Source organism: Trachymyrmex septentrionalis, unplaced genomic scaffold (genome assembly GCF_001594115.1).
Source record: "Trachymyrmex septentrionalis isolate Tsep2-gDNA-1 unplaced genomic scaffold, Tsep1.0 scaffold32, whole genome shotgun sequence".
Classification (NCBI taxonomy): Eukaryota; Metazoa; Arthropoda; class Insecta; order Hymenoptera; family Formicidae; genus Trachymyrmex; species Trachymyrmex septentrionalis.
Genome location: NW_017305485.1, coordinates 3,535,652 through 3,555,047, shown reverse-complemented (window position 1 = coordinate 3,555,047; position 19,396 = coordinate 3,535,652). Strand labels below are relative to the sequence as shown.

The 19,396-nt window shown below is 34.8% G+C and overlaps 2 protein-coding genes across 4 annotated transcripts in view; one reads left to right on the top strand and one right to left on the bottom strand.

The window, feature by feature from the left end:
* Positions 1-1,332: 1,332 nt before the first annotated feature.
* LOC108749922 (protein LZIC-like) lies at positions 1,333-2,337 on the bottom strand. 2 transcript variants are annotated; one of them, XM_018488956.1, is made up of 3 exons: positions 2,095-2,337; positions 1,880-2,011; positions 1,333-1,791 (listed from the first exon to the last, which is right to left on the bottom strand). In XM_018488956.1, exons 1-3 carry the CDS (start codon positions 2,209-2,211, stop codon positions 1,447-1,449), a joined length of 594 nt encoding a protein of 197 aa, XP_018344458.1. In that variant the 5' UTR covers positions 2,212-2,337; the 3' UTR covers positions 1,333-1,446. The 2 variants fall into 2 exon arrangements, with proteins under 2 accessions (XP_018344458.1, XP_018344457.1); XM_018488955.1 differs by having other exon boundaries at positions 1,880-2,021; positions 2,099-2,337.
* Positions 2,338-3,922: 1,585 nt separating this feature from the next.
* The window catches only part of LOC108749989 (eukaryotic translation initiation factor 4 gamma 3), a 60,504-nt gene continuing 45,030 nt past the window's right edge, over positions 3,923-19,396 (top strand). Inside the window, exon 1 of one of the 2 annotated variants that reach the window (XM_018489127.1) lies at positions 3,923-4,311. In XM_018489127.1, coding sequence (XP_018344629.1) covers positions 4,092-4,311 — 220 coding nt within the window. In that variant the 5' untranslated portion in view covers positions 3,923-4,091. Of the gene's footprint in view, positions 4,312-11,027; positions 11,799-19,396 lie in introns of those variants that run through there. The other variant, XM_018489129.1, reaches the window with a different exon arrangement.

Here is a 19,396-nt window from a genome sequence, read left to right as displayed (position 1 = left end):
TATATATATATATATATATAAAGGTACAAGCACTTTTTAGTGTACGAAAAGAATTAATTTTCTCTACTTGTTTATCTGAACGCTTTTTTCATACCTTGTTGTATATAATATATGTGTAAATGTGTGTGTATGCATGTGTATACAATGTCCCAAGTTGATATTGAACAGAGAATACCGTTTATCTTATTATTTTCCCAACAGTTCTGATAATAGGTTTTGTGTTACAAGCAAAAAAATTTGAAAATTTAAAAAAATTTTGTGAGACAAAACTTTGAGAAGATAAATAAAATGTGATTTAAATTAATCAAAGACTTCAAAGAATAAAATTGTTTCTGAATAGGCTATATGTATGCATATATGCACACATATCAGAGAATAGTAGTAGAAGCACGTTAATATATTCTTGACACCAATTCGATATGCCTTCGTAAACTTCCTTTCTAGGAAGGACTGTTATAGGTACACGCAAGTCTTAAAAGACTATTTTTACTTGTATCAAGCTACATAACAAAATAGTTTTTAAACATAGTTTTATACTTATTGATATTTATATATTTACGCAGATTCAGAAAAGATATAATGATAATCATATGCGCGAAAATAATTCGTGAAAGGTACATATATATATTTGTTAATCTTTTTGATCTATTATTTTTCTAGATAAGTTTTTGTTCCTTATACAGTATATTAATAACAGACCGCAACGTAAATACGTCTGTCATAATGTGAACAAATATATATTGTTATTTCAGTCATTAATTAACAGTTATTCATCATATTTGTCTTGGGATGTTATCTCTTTACAATTCTTACTTTATTTTATCAGAATGAAATGATTTCTTTAAATGTGGAAACGGTAAGTCACACTGAAACATCAATATATTTATTTCATAATTCATATGTACCAATCTCTTGTAAACATATACAAGATGCCTTTATATATGTTGTATCTGGTGTGTATTATAAAATCTAATTGGATGTAACTATTTGTGCTGGATCACAGTAAATACTTAAACAATAGAAAATAATTCATATTTAAAATTATGCATATATTATTTATATATTAAAAGTTATGTATATATTTCTTATATTTTCTATATTTTTGATTACTTATTTATATTTAAAATCTCCATAATACAGAATCATTTCTTTACATCAAATAACAATCAATATATCGTATTTCTACTACATTACAGCAAAATCTATAAGTAATTTAATTGTACAGTTTACCACATACATTTCAATTTGCAAACGTTTGTTAATAGCATCAAAACTTTGTTTTAAATCATGAATTAATAAAAAAAAAGAATAAAAATCTAACATCTAAGACACATTGTATGAATACAAGTTGTTCGGTAAAAAAGTTCTTTAACGAAACTTAAAAAATAGTGATAAAAAATAATTAAGAATAACATAACATTGTTATAACGATTACTAATGATTAATTCAAGTATCTTGTGTAGCTTTAACTTCCTTGCCGACTACATCTAGAGCCATTTTACTTTTTCCCGCTGTTTCGGTAATTTGCACATACCTGGTGGTATCTATATTATTTAAAGATAATCGTTCCAACAACTGTAACTCAGATGGTTCTAATTTTTCTCCAAGTTGCCTCAAAGCACTTAATATTTCTCCTCGTTGGCGATCGGCGACTTCTTTGTTTAGTTTTCCTAATTTTACATCTCGATCGATTTGCGAGAGACGTTCCTTGAGTCCAGTAGGTTCCCGCTTACCAAACATTCTTATCACAGCTGGTGTTTGAAAGGCGGCACTGATGGCTGCTTGAGTTGCCTATTAAGAATTTACAATCGAGTATAAACGTATACTAGAATGTGTTACATGATTGTAATTTGTTAAGAAAAATATATAAGATATATACCAATTGCATTGCTCCAAGTTCATCGACTAAAGTCATATTCCCGGATATCATTCTTTGCAAGCTCTCGTTAAACTCACGGAGTTGTTCCATGGTATCTTCCTTACATTCCTGATAATCTGTTTCATCTAGAGTTTCGCTAACTCTGTTAACGAAATAATAAAGAAAACAAAAATATATATAAATGTAAAATTTTTGAAATGAATCAGAACGAAACGAAACCTGCAATCTTCCAAATCTTCTAACTGCTGCACGAGCCGATCCAATTGATCTTCCAAATTCTTCCTGAGTCTGTCGGTTTCTGCTTTTCCGTGAGAACTCATTTTCGACATCATTCAGTCGAGCGATGAAAACGTAGAACGGGGAAGGAAAAAAAATGTATGTAACGATGAAAAGATAATGTATAGGTTAGGATTAGATTAAAAAATGCCGAAATGAAATTCTTTGGTTATTAGACTCTTCTTTAGTTATACACATATAAATATATATATATATATCGCAAAATATTAATCTGTTAAAAAGAGACAAAATTTCTTCATTCGCTATTTATTTACAATTCGCAGTCGCAGAATATAAAAATTGTATGATAGAAAGCTTACATTAAAGCAGGAAAGCAGAATTTGGCAGAATTTCACATTTAATAAAACTAGTGAACCAATCAAAAGTTGCATTGGTAGCAAAAAGGTGCCTATTGGTGTTTGTATTCTGCAGAATTGTTTTTTTTTGTCTAAGATCTGTTCGCGTTACATAAAATCTTCAAATATTTTTGCACTTAAAATGAGATATATATTTGGCCTTGAAAAGAGAAAAAGCGAAATTGTTGAGTGCCAAAAGTGCAAGCAACGCGAACAGAGCTTAGGGAATCGATTGTTATAGGCCGGTATTTATAGTCAGATCTTATATTTAAGACTGTTTTAAGTACAGTCTTAAGATATTATAAACCAATCAGAGGACCGCATTAGCGACTTAAAACGGTTTTAAAATAAGAATCGACAATGAATACCGGCCTTAAAATGAAATAATAATTACAAAAGTGAACAAATTTACTAGTTATTAACCAATTAAATTATGAATAATCTAGTGAATTTGTCCATTTTTTAAATTTTCATCTCATTTCGAGATACGCAATCGATTCCTAGGAATCGATTCTGGGGATCGATTCTGTATCTTCAAACAAATTTATTAAGTATTGACCAATGAAATTATTAATATTCTAGTAAATTCGATTACTTTTGTAATTTTGACCTCGTTTCAAGATACAGAATCGATTCCTAGAATCGATCTCCTAGATCTTTGGTCAACAAAAGAAAATAACAAATTCCCTAGGGGAGGCGAGATTCACCAACATTCACTAACATTCCATCTCCTAGGGTCAGCGTCGATGACGGAAACGTCGAGTGTTCGGAAGCATGGTCATTTCCCTACGTCATTACAAACGTCGCGTCTGGTAAAGTCTGGTTTGCGACTCGACTCGAGTCGCGATGTCGCGTCGGATAGGCAGTTGAGGCAGTCAGGCAGTATCAGTAGGATCGAGTGAAGGATCGAGTACGCGTGGTAACGGCATTACCAGACTACAATCTGAGGTCTCGTGATTCGTGACGGCGTGGTCGCGCATTGGTATATACAATAAAACGTTGCTCCGTTCCTCATTAATTTCGCCGGTGAACGGTTGATTATGCGAAGAGAGATCGCGCTTAAACGAAACGTTCCTCTCTCTGGTACTGTTTGATGTGCGGGCGATCGAGCGGAGATCGCTGGATTACCGCGAAAAACGAACGATCGTCGCGCGGCGGGATACATCGCGAACGCCCGATATACGGTGGACAAAAGTGCGCGACGGGAACACGTAAGAGAATCAAACGTGCGGTTCTTTTTCCCTGTTGTGCACGCGCGAAATCGTATTTATCTATAGAGAACTCGAGGGAGTGCGGAAGCGCGCTCGCGCGCGCTCGTGCTCGATCCGATCGTCTCGATCGTTTCTGTGAGATCATTGTCGAACGCGTTGCTGTGGCACGATCCGGACGCGTGATCGTTTCCCCGATCGCGGAATCATTTATCTTCCAAGGTCGGTGAAGATCCTGAAAATCAGGCGAGTCAAATCGGCGTAGAAGCTGAAGCGGTACGTGGGCGAATAAAATAACGTACCTATGAGTGCGACTCGCGTGAGGTACCAGGTTTCTAAAGACAGTTCGCACGAGGAAGGTCCACGATTGCGATGAGCATGCCGACGAAGGGGAAGCACCACCACCTGTCCCACCATCATCACCCGCAGCAGCACCACTCGCAGCCGCAGCAACATCATCAGCCGCAGCAGCAACAGCCCCATCACAATCCGCCGCAACATCAGCATCAGATCATCCTGAACCAGCCCGTCGTGCATTCCCCGCAGACCTACAGCGCTGTCGTTACCACCAACACTCGCTTCCTGAATGCCGGTAAGTTCTCTCGAAGTGATTCTGCGAGAAAACCGTGTTCGTCCAAGAGAGACGATTTACTTGTAATTCGTATTTGCCTTGTCGGACGTGAGACATTTTCATATTATTTCGATATTAATCGACGGTATGCACGAGGATGCCTGGCGATCCTCGCTGATCCTACTCGTCGCGCATGCGATTCCACGGGGGGGGAAAAAAAAAAGTGTTATTTGAGGTTAGGGCGACCAGGCGACATGTGGCACGTACGCCACGAGAAGAGAGCACCGACGTCCTTCTTATTTCTCTTTTTACGAAACGATTCCTACGGTCGATCCTGTACGTTCGAACGAGGTGAAAATTGAAAACGCAAACGTACTGGAGTACACCTATTTATAATTGCATCGATCGACGCCTAGTAGTAAATTTGCCTACCTTTGTAATTCTCATCTCGGTTCAATGCTCGGAATCTCATTCGTACGTATTTCGAATTTATTCGGAATTGTTCAATTATTATTATTCCTTAAATTTCTATTGTGTTTTTGTTAGAAAAATGGAATAATTTCGAAAAATGCCTGTAATACGTATTTTCGATTGTTTTATGTAAAGGAAGCTCGTTCGATATCCGGGTGAAACGAGAGGCCAGAAGTGGATGTACTGTTTTTATTTATATATTATTATGATGAAAATTTCAAAATACGCAAATCGGCAAGTTACTTCCTTTCTCGTAAGCCGCGCTGAAAATCGACGCGGGTATGTATGCCAACGGAAAACGGATCTCTGGAGAATGAAAGTTTAAAGGAACGATTCGCAAAAGAAAAAAAAATAGTTTATTTTTTTCCTCTCTCTCTCTCTCTCTCTCTCTCTCTCTCTCTCTTTTCTCTTCTCTTGAGTCCGATTACGAATGTTAGATCTGTTCTTTTTAACCGAACTTCTTGCATCATTCATTTTTTTTTTTTGTGGAGAGAAAAAAAGAAAAGAGTTGAGTTGAAACAAGCAAGACGTATTTCAGTTAGATCGCGGTACCGTTTGATCTTTCATGATGTTATTGTGCTTGTTATTCCTGGAACAAAGAATTGGATTTGATCGACTAACGTCTTTGAATCCCCGAGCTTAATTTCTATCTCGCGTCGATTTTTTTGTTTTTGTTTTTATCGTCCGCCGTCAGGCTTTTCTTTCTTTCGTGCTTCTACTCGAATAATAACTTCTGCGAGAACGAAAGAGATAGAAACATGATGAATATATAAAGTTGTAAACACGATGAAAAGCACAGACAGCAGGAATAACACAGAGAATAACACATTTAAAAAAATATGTTTATTTAACTAAAGTGATTGTCTCAAATTATGAGGGACCGTCTCAAGTTTTAATTGTTTCTCCTGTTCAAAATCAAAGACAGAATTATAAATTGTCCTTCTTTTAAGTCTGAAATAATAAGTGACTAATGAAATAATAAATGTAAAATATAATTTTCGACTAACATGATTTTTTTATTTAAAATCCCAGATATTCATAAAATACAATAAATAGAAAAGTACAATTTAAACAAATAAAATGTGACTTGGTGTAATTTTTGTTGTCATCATATAATTGTTATACATTAAGTATTATTTTTTACAAATATAATAATATAATGTGTTTAATTAATAATTGTGAAAAATATTTATTAAAATTTAAAATCTTATTGATATTGAATTTGTTTTTAAATGTTCCCTTTCTCTTCTTAAGGAGTTGGTCCTCTTAGATTTAACACCTCGCGGTGTTTATATAATTCTCACTGTGTTGGTGGATATTAAAAATTATAATATCGCTAATAGTAAAAATTTGAAATAGATGAAGAATTAATTGAACCGAGAAAAGTTAATCTATATATTGGTGAAAATGGATATAACACGGTGAGAATTATATACAATAGACACTATGATATTAAATCCATATCGATATTTTTTAAAATGCAAAATTCAATCTATCAGAAATCGTATTAGAATTATTCCTTGTTTCTATTGTGTATGCTTTTCAATTGAATCTCGGGTTTTAATGGCTTTCTACAATAGGCCGTTATTTAAACTTTAAGTCTCAAGCTGTAAGAAATCGACCAATTATAGTCGACTATTCTTCTCACATACGACTGTGATTAATCCATTTTTTATGGCTTTAGACTTAAAGCTCAGATTATGGCATATCGCAGAAAGTCTTAAATGAGTCCCGAAACACAAATGAGTGTAGTAAGCTGTAAACCATAAGAAATCAATCAATTACAGTCGATTATTCTTCCCACATTCGACTGTGATTAGCCAATATCTTAAGCGATAGCGATAGAAGTAACACAATTTGAACCTATCAGAAACTGTATATTCCAGTGTATCTGATTTCTGGTAGGTTGAAATCGTGTTGTTTCTATCGCTATCGTTATTCCTTCGCATTGTGTCTGGGGCTTAAAGCTTGCTACTCCTATTGCGTTTTCGGAATTAAGCCTTAAACACAATGAAGAAAAGAGTAATAGGGGGAATAAGAGATTTCAACTTATCAAAAATAGTGTATGTATACTACATTACACCGTTTGATATGTTGACATCTGTTATTCCTCAATTTCTATTGCATGTGCTTTTCACTGTGTTTAAGGCTTAACTCGCTCATCGCCATCGCGGTATGCGATATACAGGTGTGCGTGTCCACGTGAAAGCAAAACCGCTGTTCTCCGCGATGTCGGCTACGCCAAGTTCGACAACTCGGTCGTGCAAGTAGAACGACGAGTTGCTCTTTTCCTGGCTTCCGTAATCTCGTTACATTAGTTTCTTGCAGTTAACAGTAATAGCAATAATAGAAGCATCAACTTGTTATCCAGAGTAATGATTATCAGTACAGTTAACGTTTATCGATAGTCGCTATCAGGATGCTTCGGAAATGTCATTTATTTGTCCGTCTCTGTTTACACTCTTCAACTGTCTCTACGTGTTACATATGTAATTGAAATGTAACGTCAAATGTATACACTGAGAAAAATGTCTGGTTGAAAATGGACGAAAATTCTGATTATATCAGTTGGAAATTCTGATGGTTATCTCTAAACTAGAATTATAATTTTCAACAAAAAAATTCGAATTCGTCCATTTTCAACCAGAATTCCAATTAATCTAATTACGTTCTTTTCAGTGTATATTTTTTCAGTTGGCGCGCACACACACACACACACACACAATGACGTCACTTGTAATCCAAATAATGCCAATTTTCAATAACGGGATCGTGAATGTCTTTTTATTTTTCGGATTAATCCAATTAGACATTTTTCATTGAGAAAAATATTTGGTTTGAACAGCCATAATTTTGATTTGTTAATCGGTGAATTATCACAATTTGATTTTAATTTAATTAAATTGTGTTGTTTTGATTGAAATTTTGTTATTCTAACCAAATTTTAATTAAAACAACAATTTATAAATTAAAATTTTGATTATTCACGTATAAATAAAATTACGGTTGCTCATACCAAACATTTCTCTCGGTGTTCTGAATGTATATTTTTTTTAATATGCACATAATTACAGTTAATACCAACCTTATAAATATTAACAATAATTCGAGAAATATCACTTGATTGTGAAATCGCACATATCTTTTTGTTTCCCGAGTTGATCCAACTAGACATTTTGCTCAATGTATATTTTTCGGTTATTATATTTTACATTGAGAAAAATGATTTGGTTGAAAATTGACAAATCAGAAGGCTCTTATTAAATCAATCAAAATTCCGGTTATCTCATTTAGAATTCCGATAGATTTAATAAAAAACCTTCTGGCTTATTCAATTTTCGACCAAATCATTTTTCTCAGTGTAGCATAATTATATGATTGTAATCGTCGGTTTTCATGAAAACGAGATATATCATTTGATCTACGGGATCGCGAGAATATCTTTTTGTTTCTCTGGAGATCCAAAGGAAGCGTTGAAGTCTCGATACTAGATTCGGGCTCGCACGCGTGCTTTCACTTTCGTCTCGGCTCTCTAGCCAACGCAAATCACCGCTCGCCGTCGTATAACGTTTTATCGGTACGATCGGGCCGTTCTTATCTCGGCACGCTCGTTCGTTCTCCCCATTTCGACGATTACGTATCGGGGCATAGCGTCTCCCGTCTGCTTTTTCCTTCCGCGTGCTACCTCGTCCTCTCTTCCCTCGCAAGCTAGCAAGCTCTTGGCGAAACAAGGACGCGGCTTTTTCACCGCGCCGGAATAAATGGCAAAGAGGACGGTGATAAGCATGCGTGGGGAGGAGGACGAGGTGGTGACCACGATTGGCCGGCACGACGTGCAGCAAACTGTTGAATCGCGCCTATTAAAAGCGGAGGTAGGAGACAGAGGAGCTTCCTGCGTGCGAATCGCGACGTAACCGTCTCCGATGGCAATCGACGATCCGTTGCCCGATCTCGGAAAAATAAGAAGTGCACCGTGAATAAATGCTCTGATTGAATTAAATAGTAGGTAATTCTGGTGGAAAATGGATGAATCAGAGAGAGAGAAAAAATTTTCTACTTAAATCTAGAATTCTAGCTTGAGATAACTGGAATTCTCTGATCGAATTGTTCTGATAAAAATAAGATTTCAAGCAGATTTTACCAGAAATATTGTATCAAAATTTTGATTATCTCAAATGGAATTCATCCAATAAATTTAACTAGAAAATTCTAATACGTTCATTTTCAGCCAAAAAAATTTTTTCAGTATAACATTATCAAATCTACTCAAGCAAAAATGCATATTAAAACGCAAATAGCTGAGAAATATCGCATAAACTGATAAGAAAATTGTATACATCCTCTTTTCTGGGAATAATTTTACATGGAAGTGAAGAAAGTTATGCCGCGTGGTATTTGTAATAAAATATATTGTTTTCGTACGTAATATTAAGTAAAAAATGTTCGAACGAATTCATTCTTTTTATATAATATTACTCTCCAAAGAATGGAATGTGTAGTATCTTAATTATTATATTACTTTAGGCGTTTTCTACACACGCTCCGCTAAGCTTCCTGATTCATTACTTGAAATGACTGAAAATTTCCACTGTGTGTAAAAGTTTGCTATATAGAAATATTGCTGTCATTAAGCTTATCTTTAGATCTGTCTCAGTCATTTAACGAACGATAATATATGATAATTCGTACAGATACGATATAAATGCGATACGATAAAATGATGTACTTTTAATTCTAATGTATGAAAAAGACAACATATATTACCATCTTGATTGCAAGAACAAAGATTGCATGTTGTCACTTTCAACACTCGGTGCAATTACAAATGCATATTTAATTCAAATGAGATTTAAAACGATAATGTATCTTTAAATGGATTTCATAAGTACAATCCCGCTTCTGAGGCTTTCGCTGTAGCCATATTGAGAAGCCCAGAGATTATCTAAAGTTTCTTTTCGCACTATACGTTCGATAAATTAATCTTTCTCGTTACTATTTGACAATATAAGTCGGTATAAATATATACAAATGAATTATCTTAAATTTTCAGCGAAAACGAATTCTTACAACAATTAATTTAAAGTCTACTAATCCATGTCGTGTTTTAGCTGCAAAGATAAAATTATGGAACTAGCAATATAAAAAATTAATACTTGTATGTTATAAAAGATACATCTTTCTATATTTTTTTTAATTTTTTATCATGGAAACCGGAAATTATCATTATAATGCGGCTACACTCAAGTAAAAAATGATATATTGAGATAAAGAATAAAATCTTTATTCATAACGTTACAAAATCGCTGTCTGTGCATTTTAATCATTTAAAAACTTATTCACAGTTGTTGATTTAATTCTGAAAATTTATAATTTAACGTTGAATTTTTATTATTTTTATACATCTCAAAATAACAATTGTTAATGCATAAAGATTAATGATTAAAATACATGTTAATTTCTTATCTTACAACATATTTATTACAAATTTTAAAACATTATTTATGTATTCAAAACAAGGATTTATTCTCTTTAGAAGAATATTATAAAATTGATCGAAAAAGCAAATCGAATTTGTTTTGATTTAATAATCTTGATTGTTTGAAGTAAAAAATCGAGAGCTTATTATAATTCAGAATGTATTTTGAATAAATTTGATGTTTGCGATGAACTTGTAATAGGTTTGCCGATATAAAAACTTTCAAAATACTTGAAGCAATTAATTATTATTTGCGTACAGATTTGCGTATTTTTTTTTTTTATGTAGTAAAAGACGACCGGTGTATTTTACTAATTTACGTTATAACATCCAAAATAATTTATTTCATATATCCATAACATATTACAATACATTAAGAAAATAAGACATCACACGATTTCTCGCCTCTGACTCAATCTATCTACGATAATTCGACATGATTGTAGCAATAAGACAATTTTATCGACCGTTCGTCGCGTGAAAACTGCTGTCGAAAGAGAGATATTTTTGTTTTTCGAAAAACTTTTTTATAATTCACGCGTGCGTGTCGTGTGCGTGGTCGTGCACGGAGGGACGGAGGAGCGAGTCAACGGTAAGAATAAGAGGTTAGAAAGAGGGAGACGGAGAGGAAGGCCACGCGAGGAGCGAAGTCGCGCACGAAGCGGGGCGCGAAGTCACGCGGAGTCTCGCGGAGTCTCGCGGAGTCTCGCGGAGCCGGCCGAGCGGTCGCTTCGTGCGACTTCGGGATTCGGTACATGTGGCAATACACAGCGCCGCGCTCTCACGTTCCGCGTTCGCAACCTCCTCCGGAGCCGCGAGCATATGGTCGCGGACACGGACCGCGCGTTACGATTCTTCGGTGAAGTGAGTGTCCCGTTTTTTCGCCGAGGGGCTCCGGTCGAGAGTGTCGCTTGGGAACGTACATGTAAGATTCGATCCGCGCTCCTCTCTGTTTTCTCTTCTATTTTTTCTTATTTTTTTTTCTTTTCTTTTCTTTTTCCTCACCTCCGTTAACGAGGACCCCACGAGTGATTGCCGGACTTTCGGCGTAAGCGCGTATAGCGCAATAACAGCGACCGGGTTCCGCTCGGGATCGCTACTAACGCGCCTGAAAACGTCGTTTCTGGGAGAAAGAGAGATAGATAGAGAGGGAGAGAAAAAGAGAGAGGTGAAGAGAATCTCCGCTCCGTTCTACGGCGGGGATTATATAATTTCCCCGAAGCGAGTTCCTAAGCGTCTGGTAACGATATCGAAATCGGGATAACACTCGCGAATCTACGCTCTAACGTTTCGCACCTGACACACCCGATAAAGATTGCCGTCCATGCGACCACGCGTGTTGTCACCGTTTACCAACGAAGGGGCGGGCGATATCGCCGATAGACGGTCGAGTCGATAGAAAAGAAAAAGAAAGAAAAAAAAAAAGAAGGATAGTAAAGAAACATGTGCTCGACGTGATACGGTCACCACGATACCTATCGCCAGTGTAAACTGGCCGCCGACGATCACTGTGCGACGATCACGAGACGAGGGACCACGGCGGAAATGTCCACGTTGATAGGTGAGTTTATCATGCACGTGTTTCCTTGCCGTTTCTTATCCAATGCTTCTCATAAACTTTTCCGCGCGGCGCAACTTTGGCCCCTCTCTCTCCCGCGGTTTCCTTCAATTTTTGTGTCATTATCGACACGTAATATTATTAGCGGATGGAAATATTACGCAAATTTACGTGTTGCTCGAACCTTCTGAAGATGTCGCGTCGAGTGGCGTCTGGTGTCATAGCCACGTGACAACGTCGTCGTTGACCTGCCTGATGTTTACCGAATGGCAAGTACTTACTCAATTCGCTGGTAAACACGTGTCACTTCGATTTGATAGCTCTGTTTCTTTCGATTTTTCTCTTTGATATCTCGTATCTTGATATCTTTCCACCGATGTAGATTAACTTTAATCTCTGTTTACTTTCTTTCTAGTTTTGAGACCCGTCAATATAAAATTAATTATAGTCTTGGCTCAATTTATTCTTTTTTTTTTTTTTAAGTTTAATTTTAATCTCTCTTTAATCTAACTTTTCATCTTTTTTCAGTTCTAGGAATTAGAAAAAGGTGAAGAGTAAGTTGAACCAAGATAAGTTAATCTACACTGTTAGAAACATGCGTTAGAAAAAAATAAATAGTTGTTAAACCGAGATTAAAGTTAATCTTACATTGGCGGAACCTCGTCTAAGAATGATAAAAAGAACGAAGAGTAAATTGAATCGATATTAAAGTTAATCTTAACATTGATGGAAGTGGGCATCAATGTACGTTTTTCTCTTATACCCGTTTCTAGCAATTTTAATGTTGATTTAACTAGTCCTTCATCTTTTTTTAAGTTCGAAGAAGTAAAACAGATAAACAGCAAGTTGAATCGATATTAAAGTTAATCAGGTTACATTGAAATAGGTATCACTCATCTTTCTCTCATTTTTATTAGATCAAGAAAAAGATAAAAGGTTGAACCGAGATAAAAGTTAATCTATATGAATAGAAACTGATACTATTTGTTCGAAATGAAGGACCTTTATCGCTTCTTCCTCTTCTTTATCCCTAATCTCCACAGGCCTGCATTCCTATATTCTTTGTGTTTCGATAAAATGAAATAGCATTTCGTAACTACTTGGAATCCTGAGAGAAAAATGTTTGGTATTTGTATAACCACAATTATATATATTACTATAATTATGATTATTACTGGTATAATAATAACAGTAACTATGTATATAGTTCTAGTTGATATTACCACAAAAATCATTTAAGTATTTATAATTTTACAATTATAATTTGGGACAACATATTTTTTTATGGTCGTTTCATTTTTATCATTAATAGTTTCAATTATTTTATAATAACTACAATTATAGTCATTTTAAATCGCCAACTATATACATTTGTTGCTAGAACTATATACACATAGTTATTATTATTATAGCAGGATAATAATCATAATTATAATTGTGGTTACAAATACCAAATATATATATTTTTTTTCATAGTGAATGTATCTCGGCTATGGTTTTCTCAGTCGAGCGTTTCTACTGATATTTTGTCGATATATCCCAGTACACTTGAGACGTCTTATCTCCTTTCTATTTGCTAGATAAGAATAATCACATTGCTTCAATCTACCGGATCGTGCAGGAGGGGTGGGAACCGAAAAGCTTTCCAGGAACTTTGACCATTGGCACGTTTGTTTTTACGAGAAAGATGCGACGCGACGCGACGCGACGTGACGCGACGCGATGGTCCGTAGACGTCCAGCGTGTTTACCGAACTCGTCAAGGTCTCGCGTTTCGAGCCGCGTCTCGTTGAGTAAGAAATCCGCTGCAAAGGGCAATACGAATAAAATTGCGTAACGCGCGTGCGAGTCAAGAGTCGAATCGGGAAAACTACGGCGATCGGGAAAAGCCGGCAAGTTGCAATTTTATAGCTCGATATTAATTGAAATTGATTTGTAAACAAGGAATGCGATAAAACGCGAAAATTTCTCCGTTTAATTAAAATGGGGAAATAATTCTGAAACGGTATGCCCCCGGTGTACAGAGAAATTTTAAACCTTCCGGTCATTGCGGCGCTTTTTAGTTGATGTTATCCAATCTCGTTTATTACAAATATTTATAGCGTCGCGTGCCCGAATATTTTCCGTTTACATTCGATCGATGAAATACGATATACATATATTTTTTTTCATCGTAAACGCGTTAATGGTTTAAAATTCGTGTCGCTTTAGATTCTGTCTCTCTCTCTCTCTCTCTCTTCGTAGCGTTGAAAAATATTAGATAAAACTTTTTGTAGAGATATACCAAACAAACTCGAATACAACAGCTAGCTTATATTGTATTCGTATTGGATACGGGGTACCCTTTCTCTTTCCGATTCGCGAATGGATATTCGTTGGAGTAAGATAGTCGACTAAGTAATAAGCGGTCAGATCGATTAATTCCGACATCTGATGTGCATGCCAAACATTCTGTCCATTGTCGGTTGATGCACTTAACGGTAAATTGGAAACCGTTCTAAACCGTTAAGGTAGGACGTTACACGTTTTTGAGACGAAGCATATGCGAAAGTAAACTTAATTGAAATCTCCGTCTTTCGGATGAAATTCCAAGTTAGACAGATGTTTTAGTTTTGAACATTATGATCTTTTCAGGCAAGAAACGGCACAGCAAGACACATCATTCTTTTGTTCTCTCAGGTATAAGTTAACTCTCCTTAGAGATAATATTTCAGATATGTGAAAAAATAGCTGAGGTGAATTTAATACCAAGCGGTGTTTATAATTTTCACTTATATTTGTTTGAATAGAGTGTTAGTTAAATATTTACTAAAAAGTAAATTTATATTTACTTTATTTACAAACTACAAGAATACATTTATTTCACTTAACTATATTTTCCTGTTTAGTATTTATATTTTTTTTTCTCTCAATGCATTATATTGGAGTATTAATATTAACATTAATATAATTAAGAGAAAAATGTACTGAATTTTAATAATTAATTGCTTGAATTTTGGAGTGTACGAATCTGTGTAAGTGCAGTTCGTTATTATTCGTTTATATTTCATAATTCTCGTTTTATTATTTAACATTTTATAATTCATATAACATACATTGTAATTTTTAACGTTTTTGTTTTTCAAAGATAAATACAAGCGTTTATTACTATTCTAGGACAAACTCTATACTGAGAGAAAAATTTTTCGTATTTGTAACTATAATTGTGTGTAAGAAAATATGTAAAAAAGAAAAAGAAAGATATACGAACTAGAATAAGAAAAGTAATACAGTAAAAATAAGAAAAGAGACAATCTGCACACATCCGGATGCCTGATGTTCGGCAATCGCGCAGGTAGATGAAAGACCTAAAATAAAAGCGAAATATTTACCCTCGTGGTCGTTCATCGACCTGCGTTCGATTATGCAGTCACTTCAACTATCTTTAGGCGATTTAACGGATATCTTTCGCACTTGGCGATATTTGGATTTCCTGGTGACGTAAAGCGACCGACTTTGAAGTCGTTCGGTTTCGAATAATGAGGCTCGGTACTCGCGGACGACGCGACGGCGGGTGAAAGGTGGCCATCGGCGCATATAGATTCGAATCGAAGCCGGGATAGACGGAGAACCGGCAGAAAATGCGCATTCCTGGCAAGGCCGCTCGCTCGAGAAAGAGGCCACCGAACATCCGGGGAGAAACTAACCGTACTTCATTCGCTCTCCCTCTACGCCGACCGATCATTTTACGGTTACGTTACGTCGTACCGATCGTCGGATTATCTAGATCACGTGACGTTCGTCTTCGTTATCTTCAGTTTTTGCCGATTTTGCGATTGTTTCTCTGTCTGCGGAATCTTCCGCGGCTTCCTACTTACCACCATCTACACGCAGACAGAAATGTTTTGTTTGAATAACCATAATTTGATTGACGTGTGAATTGACGGGTACGAAAACTTTCTTATTGTTTAATTAAAAAATTGGGTTATTCCAATCAAAATTTGCTTATTTCAACGAATTTTTGATTGCAATACAACTTTTAAATTAAAAATAAGTATTTTTGTAATTCATTGTATGAACTAAATTATGGTTATTCATATAAAACATTTCTCTCAGTGGTTATTTTAATCAAATTTTTATCGGGACGTTACAATATTTAAATTTTAAAAAATGAGAAAGTTTTTATAATTTCCATATGAAAACCAAATTATGGTTATTCGTATAAAACCTTTCTCTCAAAATCGTCAAAGTTGCGTTTTTTTATTATACCTGAAAAAAAAAAAGAAACGTTTTTTTTTTTTTTTTTTGGATTTTTCTAATTGACGCTGCTTATCACGCGATTTATCTTCATGTATGTACACAGAGAAAAGTATCTGGTTGAATTAAGGAGGCTCTCGCGTTTGATGAAATAAGACAAGTTTATAATATACATGTAATACACAAGTTAATAATATCAATAATATCTAGGAAAAAATTTCGTTGACTTTTGCCATATCATTTTGAAGATATTTAATTCTAAATTTATAGAACACTTAAATTTGTTCTCGTAAAGTTTCATTTAAACTGACCGTACAGTTATCAAGAAATTTATATTTTTCAATGAAAAAAAAGCTAGAATACATCAAATGAGCATCTTACAACTTTCATTTGGAAAATATTTAGTAACATATAAAATGAACAATAATTATGTATAAAGGCATAAGACATTGTTAGTAATCTTTTTATTCTATTATTTTAATTGTTTTACATATTATTATGAATAAACTGCCTACCGACTAGGAAGTAGCGCGAGAACCTCTTTAAATAGAATTTTAGAATTGAAAATGGACGAATCAGAATCATTTCTGGTTAAATATACTAAAATTCTAGTTGATAAAAATGGAATTTTGATCTAATAAAAATCTTATTATTATTAGTATTTTTTTTTCGTTTTCAAATAGACGTTTTTCTCAGTGTATAAGTACATCATCTTCAACGAACGTTACTCGCTTATTTTATATGTCATTTGATTCGAATGCGAATTACGCACGACTGCGTTGTATGTGTAATAAAATAGTTTGAAGCAAGTCGCAGCTGCTGGCGGGTTAAATCGCACGCTCTAACATTGTGACATTTAGCACGTGTGCGAAGTGTACCGGCCATTCCGCTGAACCAGCTTCTAAACAGTTCCTGGTAGAAAGTGCACTTTTATACGCGACTGGATAATTTTTTAATTTCGTCGCGTATCCGCGCGAGTTGGTGTTAGTTAAAGCTCGCTTTAGACGATTTACAATCCAGTCGGTATTTCAAAATAGAATTTTATTTATACCTTTACAAGGCTTTAGGCCTGTTCTTTTAGCTGTACTTGTTGCACGGTTTATCTTGTCTCTCCACATTGAAAAGAAAAAGTTTAATGCCGAAAATATTTGAACTCTCCGGGACTGCATTTTTATGATCTTTTATATATTTATATATTTACAGCTTATAGCAGTGCTTTCAAGAAGAAGCAATTCATCTTTTATAGATTTCATTGTTTGTAAGTCCAAGAATTTCTTTCGTACAAAATATAAAATCGAGTTTTGTTAATTTTTCAAGTCAAACATGATGACTAATGACTTATTTCAAAAATGGAACTTCTCTTTGTGTTCAAATACCGAATACTGAAATGGTTTACCTAAACTGAAGCCCTGACAATTCTTAGAACATCCGGTTCTTTATGCAGAAACTTAATATAAATATAGAAATCGGCCAGAAACCTTGCCTGTTCTTTTCCTTTTTTCTACTTCCTGAAGTTATTTATATAAATCTTTCTCTCGATCGTATTATCTCTGTGTAAAATTAAATAAAGAATTTGCTTAAAATGGAAAAATTCTTTTGAAAGTTTAAATTACAAAAGATTTTCATAAATAAATCAAATTATATTAGATAAAAGAAGCGTAAGAGCCACTGGCTTTTATTCTTTAGGAAGTGTTCACGTTGTTTCTCGTAAATTTTTCAACCAAATTGAACGGTATGGAAAGTTTTGTTCTTCGTGAAGATGGGGAGGAACGGGCTAACTTTCTCTCGGGAATTACGATTGTATGATTGGCAACGCACCGACATAGTTCGTTATTAAAGTCATGAAACACGCATGTGACTGTTCAACAGCTGTGCTGCCGGCTGAGTCAAATCAGGAATGCACGTTTCCATTGCAATTCCTCTATTTTTACAAAAAAATTTGGATTCTTTACAAAGAAAGAAATCCGAGCTTCACAGTCTTATCTTAGGATCTCTTTAAAAAAAATTAAAGGGATTAAAGAATTGTAATGAGTGAGGATGTATCGGGTAAAACTTTGCGATCTCTACGATTAAACGTGGAATAGTTCCACCACGTGGCTGACCATGCGCTGATAAAAAAGGCGAATGTTATTAGGTCGGCGAATATAGTCTCTTTACTTCCGCTTGAGTTCCGTTCCGCAGTGTGCACGTTATTTGCACGGATTTATTTACTAATGACATATAGAGTTATAGGATGTTAAATAATAAAATAGCCTTAAAAGACAGGCGATGCTTATTGAAATAAATAAAAATGAAAGATAATTTTTATATCTTTTATATACTTTGTTAAAATTTGTTGGAATTATCTTTTATATTTTGTTAAAATAATTCAAAATAAATTTTGTGTTGGAATTTGTTAGAATATCTTTTATATTTTGTTAGAATAAATAATTTGAATGTTAAAGTATTGGATCTTTCAGTTTGTTGAGTGTGTTCGTTAATATTCTATAAATCTCTCATTTCCTACGATACAACTAAAAAAATGTCATTTTAAAGTTGCTTACAGAAAAGAACGAAAATATAAAGAAAAAAGAAAGAACAAATTTTCATTTCTCTAACATCAGTTATACTTTAGAATTACATTTTGAAATTATTAGGTATTACAAAATTTTTATGTGCCTCACAAATACATTTTCTGGAAAATGCTTTGCCTTTTGAGTTGTGTAGTCGTTCTCGTAGCAAATAGCGATATTTACTTTCGCTTCAAAAAAAGGAAAAAGGAAAGAGTAAGTCACTCAATTGTTTTGCATTAAATTTTATTGAGAAAGAAAAATTGACGAATCTTTATTAGTTACTAAATCTATTATTTCAAATATACATATTTAAATCTATGTCAAATATGCATATTTAATCAGTCACATTACATTAATATCGGATATCATTAAGCGCCAGAGCCATTAAAGACTGATAACATTTATTTTTCATGCTTCCATTTACTTATTTCGACTAATAAACCTTGTACGTCTATATTTTCGCGCGATCCACGAGCTTTCTGCTTACCGACCGAGTTTCTCGAGATTAAGTAGTTTCTCAATTCACGGCGTGGCAGCGCGCGATACGTGCGTTTTCCATGTAAATTGTAAATTTCACCAAGCGATATCATCGGTCACTGTCAGACCGTATCGTACCGTGAAATTTCAATGTTTAATTTGTTCACGACGTAACGCAGCTTTAGCGAAACGTTTACGTCTTTGGCGAGAGACGGCGAGAGAAAACGTCTCGCACGTCATCGAGATAGGCGCGGTCGTGGAGTAATCATTCGGGGACGTTGCACGTTCATGACCACGGTGTCGTTCAATTAGGCGGAGTGGAGGGGGTGGGTGGTGG

What these genes read in the sequence shown, in the direction of transcription:
- LOC108749922 (XM_018488955.1), bottom strand. Translation starts at nt 2,211, where the DNA reads ATGATGTCGAAAATGAGTTCTCACGGAAAAGCAGAAACCGACAGACTC. An exon ending in GAAGATTTGGAAGATTGCAG is followed by an intron (nt 2,022 to 2,098) that starts GTTTCGTTTCGT and finishes TTTCGTTAACAG; the next exon opens with AGTTAGCGAAACTCTAGATG. An exon ending in AACTTGGAGCAATGCAATTG is followed by an intron (nt 1,792 to 1,879) that starts GTATATATCTTA and finishes AATTCTTAATAG; the next exon opens with GCAACTCAAGCAGCCATCAG.